Below are 25,819 nucleotides of genomic sequence, written 5' to 3' on the forward strand. Positions count from 1 at the left end.
TACTCCATACGCATTTTTTTATTATCGTTTTGAGGTTGTTGTATTCTTGTTCTACATCGATATTTCTTTCCATCTTATTTTGTTCCTTTTCTAATCTAGATTGAAAAAGATGTTTAATACTTGGTTGGAATAAAAGGTGCAATTTATATCTCTCCTCTTTTGTACTGTGTAGTATTGTTTCCCTCACTTTCGGTGTTCTGTTTGTAGTATTGTTTGAAGGGGCACAAAAGATTAGCTAAAAGAAAGTAGTGATCTGTTCCACAGTTAGATCCTCTTTTTACTCTGCAGTCTTGGCAGAGACTATTTCTTCTATCAGTAATTATTAAATAAAGATATAATTTAAGTTATTATTAATTAATTTATACTCTGCTCTATTAATTTCTGCCACTGAATAAATAACACGAATATGCAATTAAAAAGCCTACGCATATGGAATTAACGTCATCAGTCACTTCTGTCTTTGTCTTCTGTCATCTTGTGATAAGTCAAAATTCCAGTGGGTTGGGTTACTTTACTGGTCAATCAAATAATTTTCTAGTTTATTAAGTAGTTGTTAATGAATTTCGTAAAGTAATAATATTTACTTATCCAATTAATTAATGTAAATTGATTCTTAAACGCTAAAAAATGAGTAAGAAGTGCGCAAGGTGCGACAAGACAGTATATCCTACTGAAGAACTTAAATGCTTGGACAAGGTAGGTATAGTTTTTTTTCTATAATTTTTTAATTTTATTTTGCCTGCGTTGGTGCAATGAAAGTATTTTAAATTATTGAACAATACATGCATTGTTTTTAAGACAATGAATATAGTTAAGATCTAATTAGTTAACAGATGAATTCAAGGCTGTTAGAACAAGAAAATGAGTCATAAAAATTAACTAAACCACTTCCCTTAATGAGGTTAACTTTACGAAGAAAGCACTGAGGAATGTACAATATGCGTCAATATTTTCTATTAAATTGTTTTTGTCTTTTATTCTTATGTAAAATTATATTTACAGGTTTGGCATAAGCTATGTTTCAAATGCAAAGATTGTGGAATGGCACTCAATATGAGGAACTACAAGGGTTTCAACAAGGAACCCTATTGCGAAGCGTAAGTTAACTACATATTTATTTTATGATTAGTGTGTTACTAAATATCCAAGCTTTAGAAAATTTAAAATCTATTTCATATAACACTATTTACTTGAATGTGTATGAACTATAAGCCTGTAAATAAATGAACTCTGCACATGAATTTCAACAAATTAAAATGTATATTATTTATGTACATTTAAATAAGTGCTTAAATTATACTTTCTTGTGCTAACAATATCTTCTTCAGTTTCTTCCTAAAAGATTATTTATTTACAAGAATGAGTTCGGTTATATTTTTCAACATTAGTACAATTATAAATGTATACAGCAATGTATCTGTAGATAAGTAATAATAATATTTGATTTAGTAAATTGAAATAAACATTTATATTGAAAAAATATCAATTAATACAATTTGTAAAACATTTTGATATGTGATGCAGGTGTTATTGTCATGTAATAGTAATTGACCCTATACCTGTATTTATCAATATCATCCAGTTTCTCATATCGTCTGCTTGCTATAAACCTCTTCCATATGCCTCCAGGAAATTCTATTTTAAGCAAGTTGCATCCAGATATGTATGTCTCTATTCTCTATATATGCCATCTATCCATCGTATCAGTATCTCTATTCCAATCATCTTCTAATCCATCTTGGTTTGCTGAACCTTTCTACATGTCCTTTAAATCTCCATCTTAGCCTTGATATTTTCTTATGATGTCTGTTGAGTCAATTAAGTTTTTTGAAAACATATTCCACAACTGCTGTAAAGAGCTTGAATGAGATTGTATCCCATTGTCATAACACCTCTCTCCAAAGAAAACTTGTCAGTTTTTTCAGAGTTGCATACTTGCTGTTGATTTTACATAGATGTTATTATAAAGTAAGCTGGTGTATATGTAGTCCACATAACTTGGTTAGAGCCCTGATTATTTCATTAAATTGTATTGTCGAAAGCCTTTTGGAAATCAACAAAAACTCTACAAGTGGATGGTTGTATTGCATGGTTTTCTCAGCAAGGGTTTTAGTGCTATATAATGATCATTGTTACTGAAACCTAAGTGAAAACTGACTTGTTCGGTTTATTTTCTAGTCTAATTATATAAATAGGAGAAGAGGCTTAATAGACAAAACTTGAATAGACTTCTCCTCCAACTTTAATACTCCATTACTATACCATCTTGTCCTGGTACTCTTTAATTTTTCATATTTTTGAGTACATGCTTTATTTCATTCTTGGTAATCTGTAATATGTTTTCTGAATCCTGGTTAACTTCTCTCCTTATTTTTTCTATCTTTTTGAGTGTGCTTTGTATCTTTTGTTGGCTTTTATAAAGTTCTCAGGAGAATTCATCAACTGTTGTAAATATTTCATTTTTGTTAGATGTTGTTTCACCTTTATGTTTTTTAGCTTTATAATTTCATTTCTGTTGCTAGCTAGCTTTCTTGTCGGAACTTTTGTGATTTTATTTTGTTTGATTGTTTATATAACTATATATTGAGGTCTTAGGTATTTGTGATTCAACTCTCTTCATTGTTCTATTAAGGCTTTGGTTTGGGGAGAGATTTTATTCTCTTTGTCCTGTTTGGGCAATGTTTGTTTATTGCCTTTATTACTGTTTCTGTTATTGCCTTGTTTAACTTGTTAACATTATAAATATAAACCTTGCATATATGTAATTGATTTTGAAATGTGTGAACCTTACAGCTGCCTCCTATTTTTGTAAATAACTTTTTTTGGTATCTCCTATAATAATAACAGATATGTTGATTGTTACAATATTATGTCTCATAAAGATGAAGAAAGAAAGAAGAAAAAATGATTTATTATATTTTATGATTGTGATTATGATTTTAAATCAGCTGATTTGTCATTATTAAATGACTGAGTCAGGTACATTGGGATGATTTATTATTAGATCACACAGTTAATGATGTGGTTAATGTTTTTATGATGTCATATATTGTTTTATTCATATTACTATTTCACAAAAAAAGGTATCAAAAAGAAAATTTCCATCATGATTTTCTCCAGAGTTAAAACAGCTTACAATACGGAAAAAGAAGACTCATATAAAATATACGAATATACAAATTCAGAGTTAAACAATTATATTTACTACAATAGCTTACGCTCTGAATGTAAAGTCTTCTTAAAAATGTGCTATTTGAATTTTTTTTGATAAATCTGAATCTTCGCTAATGTACCAACAAAATTATGGAACTTTGTTAAGAGTAAGAGAAATAGAAATGAATTAGCACCTCTATTATTTTTTAATAATAAACAATGTCAGTTGGATCCAGATCCCCCTGACCTGTTTGCAGAATTTTTCCAGTCAGTATAACCTTACAAAAACGTTACCCCACAAAATCAACCATCACTTAATTCCATTTGTCTATCAGATTACTGTATACCTATATCAACAATTTATGAAGATATGTCAAATGTTAAAGTAATAAAATAGACACTTACTTAAGATCAACATTAGGTTTGACAGAGATGATAGCAGAGATCAGCAGGTTTTAATTTAATTACATTTGTTGACTATATTTCAGATACCTTAGATCAAGGTGGTTAAGTACATGCTGTTTACACAGATTTTTTAAATGCATGTGATAAAGTCAATCACAAAATTTTATTAAACAAGCTAAAAATTGCTGGTGTCCAGAGAATATTGTTAGAATGGTCATCTAGTTATGTCTGAAAGATTCCAAACTGTAAAAGTAAATAATTTTTTGTCTAAAAAAATTTCCAATTCCTCTGGAGTTCCATAGGGATCCCACCTGTGATCTTTGCTATTTGTACTATTTATCAATGATATTTCAGAGTGCTTCAAGTTCAGAGCTTAAATTTCAGGCAAATCTGGCCAGACTGGATGAATGGTATAAGGTCAATGAAATGGATCTTAATATTTCTAATTGTCACTCCATAATATTTACAAAGAAACTAAACAAAATTGATTTTTAATACAGAATAAAGGGTTCAAACTTATCCCAAGTCACATCTATTCGAGATTTTGGTGTTATTATGGACTCCACACTCTCATTTGTCAATCATATTGACATGCTAGTTTCTGTACTATACTGTAGTCTTGGTAGACCCCTATTAGAATATTGCTCTCCAGACTGAAGGTTTCTGCGGTACCTAGCATATAAAGCAAATATTCCAGGCAAAGAGACTGGGCAGATCTAAAATTATTTTTTTAAATCATTAATTGTATGATTAACTGCCCTTTATTAATTTCTAAAATGTTGATGGAAGTTGCAGTTAGGAACACAAGATCACATATCATCTTTCATCAGCCCTTTAGGTGTACTAATGTTGGTTTTAATTTATACATGTCTAGAGTACCACATGTTGCAAATCTTCCTGCAGATAATATTGAATTTTTTAGCATAACTTTCAGCAAGTTTATAAGTGTGTTGAAACTACATGTTTAGCCTGAGTTCTTTAGTATTATGAGTGGTAAGATAAATTGTAGGTTTTATTTCATATCTATAAAATTTGCTTAGGTTTTAAACTATTTTTAACCAGTGGCAGGATTTTTGTCTACTTAAACATATGAACAATTGAATTAATTAGTTTGATTTCTTTATGTATAAATTATTGTATAGTTAGTATTGTTATTGAGGTTGTAAATTTTTATAATTGTATCTAAAAATGAGCTAGGCCTGTTTATAAATAAATAAATAAAGAGTAATCTCAAATTTTTAAGTTCTAAATTGTTAATTCTGTTTCCCTTAACGAGTTTGTGGAATAAAAAGGTTTAATTATGCATTATAAATTGTATAAATATTTTAATATGTAAATGTCTGCTGATAATTATTAAATTATTTACATGATTTGGGAAACTTTTATCATACTAGCTCAAACCAGTGGTTTATCATAATGAAATATTATGATAACAAAACACCTAAATTTACTTAAAATTATTATATTTATTATCAGCTGATATGTAAATATTCAAAGGTTCTTTTAAAAAAAAGTTTTATAAAATGGCAATTAGATAATTCCAAGATTAAAAACACATGTACTTCATCTTGTATACAGGGTGATCAACGTTTGTGGCAAAGTATATTATAACTGTTATTATATGAGTACCCAAAAAGTTATTTACAAAAGTAAAAGGTAGCTGTAAGCTTCACATTTTGAAATTAGTTACAAATATACAGGGTCTTCCATAACACTTACCATATCAAAGATGTTTTTTTTTTATATATAAATGAAACACCTAGTATTTGATTTTAAATTTAACATCCGTTTCCCTTCCTTGTTTACAAGATTATAAAATTGTTTTATGTTACACAGAGTATTTAAAAAGTTATAAGCAAATTTCAATGAAATTTATAATAAGTTCAACACCCTGTATAATTGAAAAGGGTTACAAAATCGACAAGCTGTTGTATCCATGGTTTTGTAATAATAGTCAAAAATTAAAAAATGATTAATTTTTATAGCATTCATTAAATCGAATACGGGGTAAGTCAAAACGCAAGCACTTTATTATCTTAAAAATTTTAAATGGTTGGTTGAATAAACAATTAAAAAAATTATAAAAAAAAATTATTTTTATTTTATTTTATATTATTATATAAATAATTTTTATTTTTCATTTACAGTCATATTCCAAAAGCCAAGGCAACGACCATGGCTGAAACCCCGGAGCTGAAACGAATCGCTGAAAATACCAAACTGCAATCTAACGTTAACTACCATGCCGATTTTGAAAAAAGTAAAGGTAAATTTACGCAAGTAGCCGACGATCCAGAAATGTTGAGAATTAAACAAAATACGAAAATAATTAGCAATGTAGCATATCATGGAGATCTTCTTAGGAAAGCCGAAATGGAACAAAAGAGGCAGATAAACGAAAATTCAAACGGTAATAAAACATCCATTTGATTTGTAATTTACAGAATAGATTTTGATATAAAGGTAGCGCCACATTTTAATAGTATTTTGCAGGCAATGTTGAATACTCATCTCAAATCTTAGATGCAAAAACAGCTTCTTAAAAAAAATTAATCTTCAATAAATTTTTTATTTATGGTCCAATTTTGATATTTTTAGACATGTAGAAGGAAAATTATATCAGATTATTACAAACAATGATGAACTCCAGCTTGAAATATCACTCAAAATTATCTGGATGCTAGCTTGGCTTATTCCTCATACATTGTTTTTCATGCATTTTTTGAAATCATTATTTGCTTCAAAGTTTGAATTATTGAATAAAGCATTGCTTTTAATAATAATTAATTGCATGTTTTTAATTATAAGGCTATGGAAGAATTAACAATTATATGATAATATAAAGAGTGAACAGTTAAATAAGAACAATACAATAAGAGTGTTATTTTACATTACAAACAACCTTATATCACTGGAAATTTGTAGCTGAAGTTGTCTATTTTCGAAAAACGGGCTTATGCAATCGAAAATAATCAGTTTTAAACGTTTTAGATTGTTTGTAATGTGAAAGTTTAAATTCATTTTTTAGGCATATTTCAAATGTCTCATGTTGTCGAGTTGTCAACTCGCTGCTAGATTCTGCTTATAGTAGGAGTAGAGATATTCTATTCTATCTCTTCTAAAGAAATCAAAGTTCATGATCCATTTTTAACATCTACCCCTTTTTTAGGGTTTAAAGATCCAGATCTCAAAAATGCTAATCAGCCTCAACCTCAACCAATGTATAATGCCTCATCTTCTCATTCCCAACCACCAGCTCCTGTACAGACTCCAGTTGCTAAAAGTATGGGAAAAATAGATGATTATGACCCACAGGCCACAGCAGGACAGGGACAGTATCAAAGCCCATATTCGTCTAGAAATTCCCAAACTCTTATTTACTCCTCAGATGTTGGAACCGTCAATAATCCGCCTCAGCGGCATATAGGTAAGTTTATTAACTGTATGTAGCTAGAGGTAAAGTTATGGAATAAATTAATTTTTTTGAGAATGGGTAAGTCATGGCAGGATTGCCATGTAAGGTTAGCGGTGGTAGATAAGGTTCTTTTCAATGTTAAGTAGCTAAGGTAGAATGAAACACATCTTTATTGCTCGAAGTTCCAGTTTATTCTGTACTTTTCAAATATCAATGTGTTCTTGCACATCTGCTCTATAATAAAATTGCTTTTCGATTAAATTAAATAATTAAATGATGACAAATTGTACCGACGACAATCTTGAACATCGTGAATCATTTCTGGAGTTATATTACGAATTTCCAATCTAATTCTATTTTTTAAATCTTGTAAATTGTGTGGTCGATCGATGTAAACTTTTGATTTTAAGTAACTATGGAAAAAAATCAAAAAGTGTAAGATCTGGAGATCTTGGGGGCTACTCTATTGTTCTTCGTCTACCAATCCATCTCCTTGGAAAACATTGGTTTAAAAAATCACGAACAGAAGTGCGAAGGTGGACCGTTTTGTTTTCATTTGGCAAATTACGATCATTTTCATTTGGAAAAATGAGGAAGGGCGGGTCTGTAAGAGTAGTTTGTAAAAAGTCTCAAGATATCTTTGTCCCGTAAGAGGCTCAATAAAGAAAAAAAGGACCTATAATTCTATTCCGGCCCATACGTTTACTTTTGAGGGACCGAGCGTGTGCTTTAGTCATCCAATTAGGATTCTCTTTAATCGAATATCTGTAGTTTTGTCGATTCATTTTTCCATGTAAACAGAAGGTTGCTTCAATAGAAAAAGGAATTTAATGAATGAAGCATGGATTTTGATTACACAAATCTTATTTTTACAGATAATATTTCTCTTTTTTTTTTCGTACATGTAAAATACATTTTTTTGAATTGTTTGTATCAGCTACAATTTGCCTTGAGTTAATTTGAGGATTCTTTGCCGCACGTAATAACACATCAAGGTTTAATGCATATCATACCTGCTATATCCAATACACAAAATAGGAAATTTTATGGAACAAGGGTATAGCATTACAAGACATAATGTATAAAGTTCTAGCTGTATCGATCAGAAATATGAAATAAAGCCAACATTGAAGGAAACTTGGGTAAGTATAAGGCTGGATAAGAGCAAACAGATCAGTAACAGACCAAATTTTTACAATTAACAGATCCTGGCTAGTTCATATGAATTCAATCTATCACTAAACATAATTGTTTATTGATTTTCGACAAGCATATGACACAATAAACAGACAAATTGATCGACACATTAAAATATTTTGACTTTTCGTATAAAATAATACGATTGACTAACTCTCCTCTGAATGAAACCAAAAGTAAAGTTATGATAGACTGCTCTAACATCACTAGAGACCTATGACAAGGTGACCCCTGTCTACTGTATTTTTTAATCTAATACTGGAAAGAATTTTAAGGGAAAGCAATATACACAAAAGGCTCAATCTACCACCATAGACATCAATGTGTAACATACGCAGGCGACCTTGCCCTAATAACAAGAAGACCAACAGAATTAAGAGAAATGTTTAAAAGACTCGAGAGAACAGCCAGGAAGTAATGCCGATGCCGCACTGCAGGAAGTTTGGTAGGATGGTGGATGGTAGATACCTGCCTGGCGACCATCCAACTACTTATACCACGAATAATACAACGACGGTAGCCGCAGTGGCCTCCCACTACCATCTAACCATCCGGTGGTCCGCCAGGCGTCTATCCACCCATATCAGTCGTGTTTGATAATCCATCCAGGTAGCCTCGCTATGGAGGAAAGCGTAATAAGTGCTGTGTATAAAAGAAGGGTCATTTGGGACCCAACAGACTAACTACAGAAAAATTCTAAAATATTGACTACATTGTGGGAAAAGGCAGCCCTCAAAGTCGGATCAGATAGTAAATACACTTTAATAAAATACTTCGCTCTTCGGTTAGCACTTTTGGTACCTATAAAGTTTATTTTCACTTTCTTTTTACTGTAAAACAATTCTTTATGAAAAATATTTTAAGCATCACGGGAGTAAAAAGAGCAAATTACAATGTAAATATATTAAGACTCGTAAATTTATCACTTTATTAGTAAAAAATATATAATAATAGTCTCCCGTTTTTATACCGCTGTCGCGGCTTTGGGAGTATAGCAGGGTAGTCTGCTATATCTAGGGCCTACGGTATACAACGAAGGTAACATGGCCAGTGCTACGCTTCAACCGTCTATTATTACCCCTGGTTTTACCCAAGGTACTCATTTTTATTCAGGCTGAGTCGACCTGGGGCCTATAGACATTTTTAAAATGTCTAGATGTTCTTGCCGGCGGTAGGATTCGAACCGGATTCGATTCCGGACCACCGGCTTGCGAGGCAAGCATCCTACCGCTTGCGCTACGCAGGCCCTATTATAGTAAAAAATATAAACAACATAAAAACACATTAATTTGCACTGTTCTTACGAATGATATTCTGAGGTAGAGCATAATCTTCCTGCCATTTGACTGAGCCAACACCATTAAAATAATCGCAGAATGTGTTTCTTGTTTTCAATGCAGCGGTTGGGAACCTGTGATGAATGGAATTATGCTGTTCTTCATTTGTATTCGATATTATTTCTCCTTGGAAAGGCATAAGTGTTAGGACAAAGTTATGCAAAACTCAAATAGCTTTCACCATTTGCACGGTATTCTCCAAATTCACCTCAATACTTTTATGTAATAGTCTCCACTTAGTAGTCATACCTAATTCCAAATGCACATTCAACACTGTTTCGTGCGCGACTTAAGCAAAAGAAGAACAAACACCTAAAACAAGACACAAGCAAGAATCTATAAAGCAGCAATTAGACCTATACAGGCTAGACATACACGGCAGAGACGAGACCTGGCACATCTAAAACAAGACAACTACTAGAAACAATAGAGATGAAGGAAAACATAAGAAAAGCATGCAATGTAGAAGGCATAAATGGATGGGTGACAAAACGGAAACAGGAGTGGAACGAACACATTAGTAGAATGGCAGAGGATAGGATAGTACGAACAGCACGAGATAAGTCACCAAATGGACGAAGAAGTATTGGCAGACCAGGAGGAAGGAGACAGAAAATAAACAGGCTTTTAAAGCCTACATACAAGAAGAAAAAGAATTATTATTTTTATTTTTTTCAATGTTTAACTGTAAAATACAACTTATCTCACAGTGATGACAGGACGTTCTTCTGCTGATATAGCTTCTCTGAAATTCGTTGAAGTTCTTTGAAATTTGCATTCAGTCAACTTCAAAAGTAAGTCGAATGCCTCAATTGACATCCTTAAATACAAATAAAATTTGTCAGAGTGTTGTCATACTTTTTTGTAGACTCTCACGAATTCTCCGTCCTGTTGCCGCCTCAAATTGTAAGTATGTACCCACGATTTTTTTTCACATTATTTGCCATTATAATTGCCGAAGATACTAACATTTTTTTCGCAACTTTAGAGAGAGACAGGATGTCTCCTCAGCAGTCAGTTGGATACTGACTTCAGACTTCATTTCACTCTTTTCACTACGTCCAGGATGCAGCGACCCTCCACCATCCACCTTTAAAATCCACCCACCAAGCCACCATCTAGCATCCTGCAGTGCGGCATCAGCCTAAGGAATGGAAGTAAATGGTTATGAGGAAAAATAAACATTTAGGATAGTTTGGAAAAGTATCTGCCCCAGACAAGGAATATAACTTTGAGATAGTTGAACAGTTCGATTATTTGGGCGTAACGTTAATAAATAGAAATGAAGACTCAAGAAAATTGAAAATAAAATGGCTAAAGGTAGTAAAAGAGCTGGAACTCTAATGCTAAGATTCAAGAAAATATCTGGAGGAGTAAAAATAAGAATATATACAACAGTTATCCGACCAATGGTGCTTTATGCTAGCGAGACCTGGATCTTAAGCAGAAACATATAACTAAAGCTAGATAGATGGTAACGAAAGATACCCAGAAGAATATATGTAAATACAAGTAAAAAAGATGGACATATCTGGAGAATAATAAATAATGCAAATACAGTATACTGCCTCTATAACGAACACGGTTATTACGAGGTTTCGCTTATAACGAGATACATTAGATATCCCGTGAAATTTCTATTGAACTATAACCGTCTATACCGAGGCAAATTTGGTTATAACGAGAGAAAACAAGATCCAAAAACGTGTTTTTTACGTTTTTGGTCCGGTCGGGGTTATAAATAAATACCTTTTCAAACAACCCCTCAATAAACTTAACTGCAGCCCGCAATAAACTTCTTTACAATGAATAAATACAACTGTTTCACATCTTTACAAAATATATGATAGAATGATACTGGACCATTTAAAGCAGTTAAAAATGAGTTCTTAAAATTGCAGAAGCAATGGTTTATGTTATCCTTGAAAATACGCTTTATACATTATGTAGTTGGAAAAAAATATAAGTACAGATTTTTTGTTTTAACGTATATCATTGATAATAAAAGTAAACGACTCTTTTAAGTTTTAATATATTTCATTGACAATAAAAGTAAATAACTTTTTTTCAAAAACGCCATTCAAACAATATTTATTAGCATCTTATATTGCTCCGAATGGCTTCACTATAGGAAGTTAATGGTTTAGAAAATTACAGATTCATATGTATGCACAGTATTATTATTGTCTGATATAACGAGATCGGCTTATAACGAGGTAATTAGTCTGTCATTTCAGTTCTCGTTATAGAGGGAGTCTACTGTATATGGACAACAAATAATTTCAAACGTTGCGAAAGTTCAAAGACTAAGATGGCTTGGACACGTAGCTAGAATCCAGGAAGAAAGAGTCCCCAAAGCATTAATAAATACTGAAACTGGCACAAAAGAGAAAAGAGAGCGACCACGAAGAAAATGGATGGAATCAGTAAAAGATTAGGGATTTAACTGAACTGTTTGAGCTGATTTATATATATAAAAAAGTAAACAGTTGGACTGAAATAGACTTTGAGGTTAATTCGAATGCCCAAAAATACATCCAGCTCTTGTAAGATCAAATCACTCCTGACAATTCCAAATCTTCAAATCTCCTCAATGACATTCGGTTCCAACAATACGGTTGTACCTCACATGGTGTACAGATACTACCGAATTACTTGAAATATAACATTCTCAGAGGTTTAAGTGATACATGAGCTATAGTATAATGACAACTTCGTTCAGAAGATTTTATGTCAAATATAGTGAAATTACTACATTAGTTTTCACCTCTTTTCCTTAAGGTGCGCTTGATTTAACATTTTGTATTTTCTTATTTATTATACTACCTTTTTGTTGATTATATATTTTTTTTCACTTTCTGTTTATATAGAAATGTTGGAAACACTTACATTGTATTTATTGTTTGTATTTTGAGAACGATTTCCGAAGTGGAAATTGAAACGTCAATAAACTTACTTTAACCTTCAATTGTGGCTTATTCCCATTAAAATAGTAATTACTTAAACGTATTTTTTAAAGAAGTTCTTATTTGAGAAATCACAAAAATACAAGTTATGGAACTTTTGTTATACAATAAAATTACAAATTAAAAAAGAATGTTGAAAATAATATGTTGCACCTATTTATTGGTTCGGTTATGCTGTGTCTGTTTTTGGGTGATCGGTCGGCTTGGGTCGTTGAGCATTGCATTTTCCCTTCCTCCTCTGGACTTGATTTCGTCCTCGAAGTCTGGGAAACTTCTGCGATTAGCTGATCTAGAATTTGAATTTGGGCTGGTAAGAGGAAAACTATTAAAATTAAACTGGTGGTGTCAAGTCCTGTTGAAATTTGTGAAAGAGGGTCCAGTGTTTCTATTGGCTGAAGCTGGCCATGGGTCTCTGGAATTTTGAGGTTTTCAATTTGAATCTTATGTTCTGGTATCAATTTTATGGGAACAACTTCTGGGATGGAGATTTCTTGTGTAGTCTTTTTATTATATTTGGTTCTTTCTATGATAATTGGTTCGTTTATCATTAAGATACTACTGGTTATGACTTTTTCTTCTTGAATCTTTATTGGATTGACTACTCCTAATAATATTACTTTATTCGTTTTTTGGAAGAAGTTTTCTGTGACAACGACTTTAATGCAATTTTGAACATTTTGTATGGAGCATCTCGATTTGATCAATTTCATACAAATCATCTACTCAGCATGTCCATTACAGTCCTTGTACCATTTATTGTTAGCATAGAAATGTGTGGGTGGCAATATCATAATGTGATCTGAATTAAGGATAGGCTAAATTCTATAGATGAGGTATAGGTAAATGTCAAGGATAGGGATTTTTATTATTATGAGCATTGTTTGAGAAGTGGCACAAACAAGGGCTTTAGATGCTTCTATAAGTTCATAAGGATGATTATTATGGATGTGAAGAGCATTTCTTGAATAAATTTGAGGGAGATTTTCTTTTAAACTTTCGAGTTCATTTAACGTGAATAATTCAATATTTGGGATATCCAAATGGGATAAAGTGATTGCTCTGATAAGATTTATTAGAAATTCGTTAATATTTTGAAGGTTAATTATTTCATTAAATAGAGCAACATAGCCGTCAAAATCGACAGATAATTTATTAACTGCGGATAAAAGTATGAAACTATTATTATTAATTTTGTTTATAAGTTTTTCGAATCTTCTGCGGCATTTTCATTTTATCTACGATTGTTAAAAATTTTTCGATAAACTAAATCGAATTTTTCGGAGTGATCAATAATTATAATATGATTTGTCGACATATCAATTGGTTCTTCTGAAATTTGGATTCCAGAAATGGGATTTTCAACTGCAGTGTGTTACGTATCGTCATAATTTTGCAGTCAGTCATATTGTTCCAAAAATTCGTCTGGGTCGAATTGTTCATCAATATCTTAAGGTTCGGCACAGTTTGAACTGGTACTTAGAGCGTTAATTTGTACTCTAGAAAGGGCGTCAGCAACTTGATTTTCCTTTCCTTTCTTATATTGTACATCAAAATTATATTCGTCAAGTTTTAGTCTACAACGTGCCATTCTACACGTAGAATCTTTAATTTTAAATATCCAGACAATGGGATTATGGTCCGTTTTGACCAAGAACCTTTAGCCATATAAATAGGGACAAAAATGTTTGCACGAATTTATGTATGATGGCTAAGAGTTCCTTTTCAATTGTGGAGTAAATTCAGCTTGTTCAGCTGAATTTAGAGTTCGCGAGTAATATGCCATTGGATAATGTTTTGAGAAAGCGCAGAACCAATAGCTACCTTGGAAGTATCAGTAGTGAGAACAAAAGGTTTTGAAAAATCTGGGTATTGGAGTAGAGGGGCATTGGTTATTAATTGTTTGCATTTTTCAAATTATTACAAATTAAAACGGAACGTTGAAAATAGTATGTTGCACGTATTTATTGGTTCGGTTATGATGCGTCTGCTTTCGGGTCATCAGTGGCTTGGTCGTTGAACATTGCATTTCCATATCTTTTGTAAAATCTAACCCTAAATTACTAACAATAATAATTTAATTTGTATAGGTTCTGTACATGATATGGATCCTGTAAATCATAACTACGGCTCTTTGGGTCGAGTTTATCGAGCAATGTACGACTATGAAGCACAGGATATAGACGAAGTGAGTTTCCAAGATGGGGATCTGATCGTAAACGTACAGAGTATAGACGGTGGTTGGATGACAGGCGAGGTGCAACGTACAGGGCAAGTAGGAATGTTGCCCGCTAATTATGTACAAATGGTAAAGATTTGAAGTGAATTTTTAGATATTTTATAACTTTTTGACCCTTTTACAATAACGACTCCTCATTTATGCATCATATAGGCATTGGTTTTGTGCTGCAACTATAGGAAAAAATTATATGATATATTTATCATGAAAAAAAAAATAGTTGTTAAAGTCTAGTGCGATTTTTCGACAGTTGCAGTATCCACATAGGAAGTACTACTTGTAATTGATATCAAATTAAATACTAAATAAAAGGCATGTTTTGCTTTGCCACGATGACAATAGTTAATAGCTGGGCTATTAAAAGAAAATGTGCCAAAATAACCATGTAGATTATTTTACAATATTATTATATTAGTACAGATTATCAATGATTACTAAATAAATGATTTGTTCTTCCCAATTTCAAGAATATTTAAAATTTTAATTCTTAAAATTATCTGACTGGCTTGTTAAAATATTGTACCATATATTTTACTTAACTTAACAATTTATCATAAGTAATAATTTTTACTGGATATCTTCATATCACGGTAATATGTATCTATGTTTAAATCAACTTTTAAATTGGGCTTCCATATACATACATAATTTTTATATTTAGACTATTTGATGCATAAAATTGGAAGAGGCAAAACTCACCGAAACATCTGCCTAAAATATCGCTATGTTCCTTGGTAGTGATTTTTTCAACCTTGACAAAACTTAATCAACTCACGTTGACTAAGTTTATGTATGTACGTGCTATTATATTTGCAATTACCAAACTTGTTTTAGTATATTTTATTCACGATTTACCATCTAACTCGCATAGCATTAGAGACTGCCTCGTTTACTAAACATTTTTAAGTTTGAAAGTCCACTATCAACTTACAATCGTTTGCTATTGTTAATAAGTAATTTGTCTTTCAAGAAGACTTCTCGAGTTACCTCAAACAAAATATTTACTAGCTTGATACAAATTACATTAGGTCTGCAAAAGAAATATTTATTAAGCCACACTGGCCCAGATATAAGGGTGAACTGGCGCAGTCGATCAAAGAAGATATATTTATTTTTATGTTTATTTATTTTTAAATACAACATACGGTATACTGTCTCGACATAACCCTTTTATTTGCTATGTTATAGACAATTTCAGTGAATATTCGAAGTCAATTTTATACACTGTCGGAATTCGAAGAACTGAACATTTGCATCGGCAACTTTTTACAAATACACGTACTTTTGTTTGTTGATGTTGGATTTTTGAAATCATTTATATATTTTATCAAAACATTGTATAAATTAGTTGTGTAAAATAGCAATAAATATATTTGAGTAACTTATAAAATCCACGTTACGGAATTAAATAAAACGTAAATGTCATTCCATATTAGCCATTGTACTTGCCATTTTGTTGGTTATGTGAAAAACAAAAGATTATCAATGGGTCAGTTTTATTTAAAAAGATATCTAAAGTTTGTTTCAAATAAGAGACCCTTAGAATTGCAACTGAAATTTTAGATCAAAAATGATGTTTTTAAATAATTTTAAAATATATATTGTTATGGTTTTTTACATACTAAGCTATATCTTTACATATACTTAAGTGATTAAATTAAGAATATGTACAGTTTATTGATTTTAAATATCCACCATTATTTATGTCCTTAGTTAGCTTATACGAAGTCTATAGTGTGATCTACAGGGGACTGTGTCTATTTTGTAATCTTAAGAAAAAACTTTTAGTAGTGTAATAAGGGACAGAAAAGGTAATAATTATTACTTGACTCACCTTTAATGTCAAATGTAATAGGAGACGAAACCCAACTAAAAATAACATACTGTAACAATTATAATGCCAATTTACCCTCCCTTATGTTGCCCATATTTCATTAACTTAATATTAATCATATCAACAAAGAGTATAACCGCAAATATTGATTTCGAAAACCAACATTTATCAGTTTCTTAATAATTAACCTCTGGCCACAAGCTTGATACATGTTCCAAGAATTTAAATAATAAACACATGTGTGAGGATCAATGAAAATAAGTTTACGGTATCTGGAGCAGACCGCAGAAGTAGAAATATGGATCAACATTTTACCAATCATGAAGGAAATGGACTTGAAAAAGAGAAAAATCAAAGAAGCCACTCTCATCCTACTTAATGAAGAAAATTGTGTAGCAAACCCATTAGAAGAATGTAGCAGGTTTTGTTTACCAATACTAAAAAAAGAAGCCAACAACAAGAATATACCAATGTATTAACAAAATAGCGATTGCCCTCTTAGTTTCACAACAGAACAAACTTCACACGGATTGAGTTCTGTTTCACGATCTAAATGTCTCGCACCAAAACAAAACGTGTCTATTTAACAGGGGACTGTTTGAATAATTTGAGGACTGCATTTGCACATAGACATTTTGATTAAAATTTTATTTTAAAAATATAATGGTGATGTCAGCAGAGTATGGGACACTTGGGCGAGACAGGACGGGACATTTGAACTACTCTGACGTCACTGTCCTTAAGCGTTGAATCTGAAGTACCGGCCGAGCATGAACCTTAGCCAAGACCGGAACCATTTTGTCAACTGTACATTATTCTTCTTTTTGGTCCGTCAATTCTTCTTAGTCTGTCAACTGTTAATTCTTCTTCTTTTCCGTAGCTAATGTCAGAATGAGGCTATACCGACGCGGGGGATATGACACAAGCATGACTTACATATTTTGATGTTTAACGATTTGAGACTATCACACGTGTGGAAACCGTAACCACAGAATAAATAATCAGAATGCCCACTCTGTTTGAAAAACTAAGTACGCGCATCTCGTTTGCGCAGACGGAATCAGCCATGTTTTAGTCGGAACCAGTGCTGTTCAGTGACATTTTATCTGGTGTGCATAGACAAATTAACCCGCTTTAATTTATTTACGGCAACTACAGACATAATCTGCACTATTTTATTCGTACTTTTAGTTGAAGAATAGATTAAATTATTTCAAATGTACTAAATTATTAATCTCTAAAAAAATTACAGTTCTGTCGTACGTTGTCACAAATTTCTCAATTCGAGTCTGTTTTCGTCTAAAACACGGCGTTCGCGTGCTGATAAACTTCAAAGGCGGCATCTGAGAGTGGGCATTTTGATTGTTATTTATTCTGTACCGTAACTTGCTGCATACTGTATTTTATCTACGACGAACAAGTAATTTATTTTTAAAGTTGTTTAGATTCTTACAGAGTTTTAAAGATGCTTACCAGTTTTTATGTATTGGGATATTTTTTATTCAATTAACGACAAATATATATATATATATATATATATATATATATATATATATATATATATATATATATATGTATATATGTTTCTTCAATCAACAAAATTTCATTAATAAAACTTAATTGCATATTTCTGCAAAAAGAACAACTTTATTATTACTTGTGCAATAATAAATTAAAATTAAAAAAAGAAACATTTGAAGCTTTTAATTGATATTAAAATGACGTCTTTTATGGCAGTAATAAAAATTAATAATAACAACACTCAATGTCACTGTCAAAAGCTAAATAAGACTTTAATTTGACAGTGGCGTAACAAACTATTAAAACCTAAATTACATAAAATAAAGAAAAGCAAAAAGTTTTTCTGTTTTTCTTTACATACTTATAACAAGATTTGTAATTCTTGAAAACGGACATAACAGGGGACTTCGTTTTGAAGTGTTTTAAGTCCATTTATTTAAACATTCCAGTATTAAATTACTAAATATGCTGTGACGTGCCAAGAATACCTTATATCGTTATTGAATAAAAAAACTTCAAAATATAACATTTTACATAAAATTACCTTGGGACAGGGATTTTTCAATTAGTGGAGAATTACCCATATATACATAATTATGTTAAGTATCGAAATATCATCCACTAAGAGAGGGAAGACCATACGGTTAAAATAAAAAAGTAGCACGTTTTTTTTTTATAATTTCTTAATTAAATTACATGAAGATTATATCAAATTTAAAAAAAAACCATAACAATAGATTTTATATAATGATTCAGGAGTGAGAATAATGTTTAAAATCTTGTACATTGACTTCTAAAACCTGTTTTTATTTCTTAATATTTTTTTATGTCATGTAATATGTTTTTGTAATATGTAACATATTTTTTCGATGTGCAAAGACTTGATATGAATAGAAGAGAAATGTTGAAAGCAATGAAAGAGCTAGGAATACCAAATCAGTTGATAAATTTAACAAACCTAATAACTCTTGAAAAAGTTGAATGTAGAGTACGAATTCAGGGGAACTGTCTGAACCTATTAAAACAAATAACGGGCTGTACCAGGGAGACTCTCTCTCCTGTATACTGTCTAATCTGGATCTGGAAAAAGTAATACGTATGTCACAAATCACAACCACTAGTTCAATATATAATAAATCAGTGCAAATTCTGGCCTATGCTGATAATATTAATATTGTTGGGAGAATGGAAAATGCTGTACGAGAGGCGTAAAAGAATCAAAATTGGGTTTAATAATAAACACCAACAAAACGAAGTATATGAAAATAAGCATGTAACCACAAATCCTACGACCACTTGTTATAGAAAACGACGTCATCGAAGCAGTGAACGAATTTGTATACCTGGGAGCTCATTAACACTTAAAATAATACTACCGCAGAGATAAACCGCATTTTTTCACGACCAGCAGATGCTATTTTGGGCTTAATCTCCTTAAATCCATAATTATATCGAGAAATGCAAAAATAAAACTACAAAACAGTAATACGCCCAGTCCTAACATATGGTTTAAAGACCTGGATTCTAACAAAAAGTAATAAGGCGAATCTATGGAGTAGTGAATGACAATGGAGTGTGGAGAAGACGATACAACTTCGAATTTTATAGAATATAACAGGAACCTAATATTGTAAAACATATTAAGATAGGACGTCTGAGGTGGATGGGGCATGTAATGTTCATGGAACAAAATGACCCAACTAGAAAAACGTTTCTTGATAGGCACATTGGTCAGAGAAGAAGAGAAAGACCCAGAAGAAGGTTCCTTGATAACATCGATGAAGACACGGGAATACGTGCTTGGCGGAGAAAGGCGATGGATAGGGACGACTGGAGAGAAATTCTTGAGGAGGCTAGGACCCACGCAGGGTTGTAAAGCCAGAATGATGATGAAGACTTGATATGAGAATATAACTAGATATCATAATAAACGAAGTGCAACTAAGAATAACCTGGAATGGTATGATATAAAAGTCTTAAAAATATCTTGAAAAGGGAGAAAGAATATTTGATCAATGTATAGTTTCAACACTGGCTACTGAGCAAACGGCTTCTAGATTATTGTGCCTTATTAACCCCAAGGACTATATAAATATATACCTGACCTAACGGTAAAAGAAATTGCATATGTGATAATAAAAGCTTTGAAGTTATAATGGAGATAACTTAGATAACCAGAACTACCAATAGTCGATTTAAAAACGAAAAGATAACGCAAACATATTTGCACTATTAGAATTGAACTTTTTAGAATAAATATCATAAAATTATTTTCATAACTTGAAGAAAAAAAATTTTAAACTATCTCACTCCTGCATCACTCAGTATAAATATTAACCTTTTTGTATTTATGTAAACTTCATTCCAATTTGCATTTATCTTGTTTAGTTTATCTTCGATGTTATAAAGCAATGGTGTGTGCCTTTATACCCAAATAATCATTTTACATTGTTAATAATTAGTATTACAGGGTAAGTCACATTTATTACTTTATATATCCATATCAATGTTTTAAAAATGACAATATTGGTGCGCTAAATGTGGCTCACTCTATACAGGATGCGCCTTGCTCAACGAGCCTACTGCAACCTATATCGAATTTAAATCATAACCGCTACAGCAAACGTTAATTATGGTGAAGTTTTGCTGATACGCCACTGAATGGTTACCGAGCTTCGTCATTAACGACGTTTGCTGTGCTTACTACGTTTTCCTGACAAATAAATGTATCTTGTAATAATTTTCTTACTAGGCTCAGTTTTGTTAGAATCTGGAACATTCTGTATATTGGTTTTTGATAGACTTTACGATGTTTGTATATTTATAACTGTTAAATATCTTACAAGACGTTTTTCGATGTGATTTTTTATACAATTTGAGATTGGAAATTAGTATTTTTGAATAGTTTTGGTCATATACCTATATTATTTAGCTCTAATATCGGCCTTTTTATATTTAGGACAATTTTATATAAATCATACACTTTTATATAAGAAAAAATTAACTAAAATAAATTAACATACTACTTATGTATTCACAAATAATTATTGTACTGTCGGTTAAACCTATCTGTCGTAATATCTACATTAAGAATCTCTGATGAATTAAATATACAAATTTTAAAATCTTTGTTAAAAAGTAGATATATAAATATATTAATTTTATCAATTGCTTACATTTTAATTAAAAAAAGTAGCTACATTACGCATGTATCTATGTATTATACTATTTATTTATTTTTCGGTAAAGCGTTTGTCCAACGGGAAATAGGATGATCATTGCAGAATGCTTCGCTTATAATAACAAAAAGACGTGACTGTTAGTCTAATGTTGAGGCAAAAGTAGTTTGAATCCTTGCTCTGAACTGGCAAGAAGACTGAAAGCAATTTGAAAACTAAGAATGATCTCTGAAGTGGAAGTTTAAACGGCAAAATAAACGTATTTTCATTTAGTGGTTATTTCTCATTAAAAAGAGTATTTAACATTAAAATGCCACAAGAAAGTAGTTTCAAGACCATATTAACAGAAGAGACTGAAAGAAAAGGTGCTATTTACTTTTTAGATGATTCTTTAATCCCTACCACTCGAATTTACAAGTTTTAAAGCAATATCACAGGACAAAATTCAGATGTAGGCCAACATTATTAAAAAAAAAAAGCTTTTTACCGGTATGGTAGCACTATTAACCCTTAAATGCATGTTTTTTTTTCGAAATTTTCCGAAAAAAATAGCGATGGATCGGAAAATTGTCGGTAAAAATGAAAAAAAAATTAGAAAATTACTATTTTTTTCCAATATTCATTAACCGGAAAAATTAGTATGTTGCTGAAAGGTAACATTTCCTATTAAGAAATGACCTTAAGTATTTATTTAATGTGGAAGCTTATATGGAACAATTATTATTCTTATTCATACATAGTGCTACGCCACACTTTCTACATTTCGTGTAGAATCGTAAACACAGCTTTGTTTCATATCAAAGACCGTAGAAAATTCGGAAATAATTTTCTTGTATTCGCCAGATGTCGTTACTACTTCTCGTTTTCGTAAATTTTCTCAATTGGACCGGAAACTCTATCGGATGGTAAGAATGAATGACCAACTACAATAAAAACTATCTCAAGTAATTTAACATTTGGTGGTGCGCTCTCGGCTAGCCATTTGCAGCACATACTCATTATCGAGTTTTTATGTTGGTCACTGCATCCATCGGCGACCAGTCGTACCTTCTTTGACATGTTGCCAAAATCAGTGTCATTGAGTCGATGAAAGACTGCAGAGGAAATTTCATTTGATCCTTTGCCAAACATCTCCTCAGTCCAACAGTATGAAAATACATTTTCCTTTGAAAGTGGAGACTTTGAGGAACCTTCAACAACAGTAAAGTTATAAAAATAAAGCTGCCTTGAATAATAAGCACTTTGATCAGGAATTTTATGGAGGACCAAATTTTTTGGCTGTCAAACGAGAAAGTGACTAGGTCTTCTCTGTTTTCTTGAAGAAATTGGAAAAATGCTTTCGCTCGAAGTTTGTGGAGCCGTTTTTCAGTCATTAGTTTAATTTTAGGTTGCTCATTTTTCTCGTATTTAATGCGTTCACTTAGCTCTAAACATTTTGACGAAACGTCGGTTCTTGGAGTTTTAAAGCTCAAATTATTTTTCTGTTAAATATATAGCGAAAATACGATCTCTTCACAGTCTCCGATGAAATTGTCTAAGCAGTGTATATTAAATACAATTTTGAGACGCTGAGTTCAGATGAAAGATACATTATTTTCTTCACTGAACGGCAGTAATGGGATTTAGTACATTTTAATTGGTTTATAAACTTATGCACTCATGTCAGCTTATCCAGATATTTCGCAGTTTTTCGATCACCACTTCTACTTCAGTTGGTGCTTGACCTGTTTCATTAAATAGTTTTATCACATAGGAAAGCCTGTGTTTTGTTATCCCTAGCACGTTGAAAAAAGCTGCTTGGCACACTGGAACTTTCTCCTTGAATAAAAAATTACGGATGAAACATTTTACCTGGTGCTTCTTTGTCGAATACTTTTCATTTTCCGGCCGACGACAGACATTACGATTCACAGTGCAGTATTTCAAAATCAAGGCATCTTGAGTCGCTTTATCTTTGGTCTCATAGAATAAGCTATGACATTTCTGTATATCGTTCATTTTCAGCAAGCAGCACTTATATGTTTTTGAATTGGGACCACATGTTGGGTATTCTGGCATATTCTTCGCAGAATATCTACAACAAAAAATAATTATGAACATAAGTACTGAAAGGGGTTCAAATATTAACAAAAACGAAATATCAAAATTCAACAACGGCTGGGAAATGGAATCATAATATTCACAAAAAAGTACTCACCTTAGATGTTTTGCAACGTTTTTCTTCCATTTTTCAGGTTGTCTTATTCGCTTTCTTGCCTTTGTTGGTGTGACAGGAGACGCATTAACTTCCATGATAAAAAATTAATACTTTTTTTGTATATAAAACTAATTTCTTAGGCACAAATATAGTTTAGGAAAAGCACAAAAGCAATGAAACGAATCCCAAAACTAAAATAAATTATAAAGGCATGATGTAATGGCAAATCTAACCATGTGTTGATCACGTGCCTGCGCTACGCGGTTCTTATTGGCCGCAGCGGAGATTGCCGTGTTTTGGTACGCACTCAGCTATGGAGATTGACGCTTTTTATCCCAACATGAACTTTTCACTGCGACAAGTTAAGACCACTTTTGGTTTTTACAAATAGTTTTATCTAACAGATAATAAAAAAATGCAACAGATGGCGTCCCTAACTCAAAACAAGGAAAAGTGGAGATTGTCGCCTTTGATTTTACACTCCTCAATTATGATTTGCGAAATCGTTGAATTAGCAACTAGCGTCATTTAAATATAAAATCCACAACCTACTTTAATAACAACTTTTCTCGATGGATTTGTATTAGTTGTTTAGAAACAAAAATGGAGATGGGATTGTTTAAGGGAGTATAGAGCAGTGAATGTTTGGTACATAATAAAATTATTTTAGTATGAATTGTTAAAAAAGACAGTATGAAATAAAATATTTAGTTACACGTCTATTAACGATTATAATGGTATTCACAGAATCTATAGACTCGTTTCCTTGCAGCCTTGTCTATAAGTATCTACTGGTACTGTCATAATGTGTTTAATGGACTATTTGTAGTGACGTTAAATACTGTTTGTTAATAATTGTCAGATTCTGTACAATTGCAATAAGTTTAATTGGGTGTAAATAATGTAGCTTCTTTTTAAAGATACGTTTTGATAAGAAAAAAGTCTGTTAATAATTATTAAGTAGTTTATAATAATAGTTCCATTATGAAAAAGTCATTTATCTATTTCAAAATGTATCTTTTACGATATTTATTTTTCTATATATACACTTTTTACATTTTCAAAACTCGGTGCTTTGTATTAAATCAAAAAACAGATTTTAATTTTAAGAATAACGTGCTTTATTTTAATTAATATCAAAAAAACGTTATGGTTTTGATATAAAATAATTCCTTTGCTCTGAGAAGTTGTATCTAGATATTCTTTTTATATGCACATCACCTGGTTTTTCTTAATATTCTTTTGTAGAATTTTTCTTTTTTCGATATCACCATATTAGAAAATACCTTTTTATATGCTTTAATTTTGTGAACTATAGTTATTATAATGTGTTAAATAAAAGTATCAGTTTATAATTATGTAGTTTCTTTTACCTTATAGGAGATTTTATGTAAACAATAAACATAAAATGAAAATTAAGAGTTTAAATCACAACTACATGCCTCAATTACGGAGAACATGAGTTTTGAAATTTTCAAATTTTTGACTTTAACTGGAAGTGGTTGGAACTTACTATACAAGACAGAATATGTGCTCAGCAATATTAATTGTAATTTAAAAATAAAAAAATGTTAACATGCAATTACAATACATGCAATACAATTTATTAACAAAATTAAATTGAATCGATTAAGACAAAGGTTTAAAGTAGTTATGTCAAAGATACGGCCAGCGATCGCAATGTGTTACAGCAAGAAGAATCGTGCTCTTTACAGCTTTTAGACTTCACTCGATTCCTCTACGGAAGTTTTAAAATGCGTACACTAGTAACGCAATCTCTTGCTTAGCAACAAGCAAGAGGAGCTTATTATTTTTGTTCGGAACAATAGAATCTTCCACGCGCTTTGAGTCTAGACTAGAGCCTTCCTTATCGATATAAAAAGAGTGAGTCAGTTGCGAAGTAGTGATTGTGAAAGTATTGTGCATTTGTTTGTGTCGTACAATATCCATAATTGTTATGTCGAGTTCAATAAATATTACCATTTTGGCATGTTAAAAAACGTAGTTGATATAGAATGTAAAGGTAAACCAGAGGTACCAAAGGTAAACACAGAAGTTTGACAAAATTTTATTGTAAAGTGTAGCGGGTTATATTGCCTACCACATTGGGATCACTTATAAGGGGTTGAAAATTGGGGACAGAAATTACTGGGCTGAGGATAGGGTAAGCAAAACAAACCGGAAAGTTTGCGAACTGCTACTCTTGGTTTGTTTGGAGAGCTGGGTAGTGAGAAAGTGAATGAAAAGGGGACTGGAGTGGGGTAACTACACAGGAAGAAAATCAAAAGGGTACTTACATGGATTTCCTGGACAACACAACACAAGAAGGCTCCTAAGCTATTTAAAATGGACGCCGCGCACAAGAATCTTACTGCTGGG

At 31.6% G+C, this 25,819-nt stretch overlaps 1 protein-coding gene across 2 annotated transcripts; it reads left to right on the top strand.

Annotated features, from left to right (window-relative positions):
* Window positions 1-464: 464 nt before the first annotated feature.
* On the top strand, window positions 465-24,795 carry Lasp (LIM and SH3 domain protein Lasp). Of its 2 annotated transcripts, none has more exons than XM_072537893.1 (5): window positions 465-696; window positions 1,003-1,097; window positions 5,706-5,968; window positions 6,737-6,985; window positions 14,561-24,795. In XM_072537893.1, exons 1-5 carry the CDS (start codon window positions 628-630, stop codon window positions 14,788-14,790), a joined length of 906 nt encoding a protein of 301 aa, XP_072393994.1. In that variant the 5' UTR covers window positions 465-627; the 3' UTR covers window positions 14,791-24,795. The 2 variants fall into 2 exon arrangements, with proteins under 2 accessions (XP_072393994.1, XP_072393993.1); XM_072537892.1 differs by having other exon boundaries at window positions 468-696; window positions 6,728-6,985.
* Window positions 24,796-25,819: the final 1,024 nt, after the last annotated feature.

The sequence above is a fragment of the Diabrotica undecimpunctata genome, chromosome 7 (genome assembly GCF_040954645.1).
Source record: "Diabrotica undecimpunctata isolate CICGRU chromosome 7, icDiaUnde3, whole genome shotgun sequence".
Lineage (NCBI taxonomy): Eukaryota > Metazoa > Arthropoda > Insecta > Coleoptera > Chrysomelidae > Diabrotica > Diabrotica undecimpunctata.

What these genes read in the sequence shown, in the direction of transcription:
- Lasp (XM_072537892.1), top strand. Translation starts at nt 628, where the DNA reads ATGAGTAAGAAGTGCGCAAGGTGCGACAAGACAGTATATCCTACTGAA. An exon ending in GATAAACGAAAATTCAAACG is followed by an intron (nt 5,969 to 6,727) that starts GTAATAAAACAT and finishes CCCCTTTTTTAG; the next exon opens with GGTTTAAAGATCCAGATCTC. An exon ending in TCCGCCTCAGCGGCATATAG is followed by an intron (nt 6,986 to 14,560) that starts GTAAGTTTATTA and finishes TAATTTGTATAG; the next exon opens with GTTCTGTACATGATATGGAT.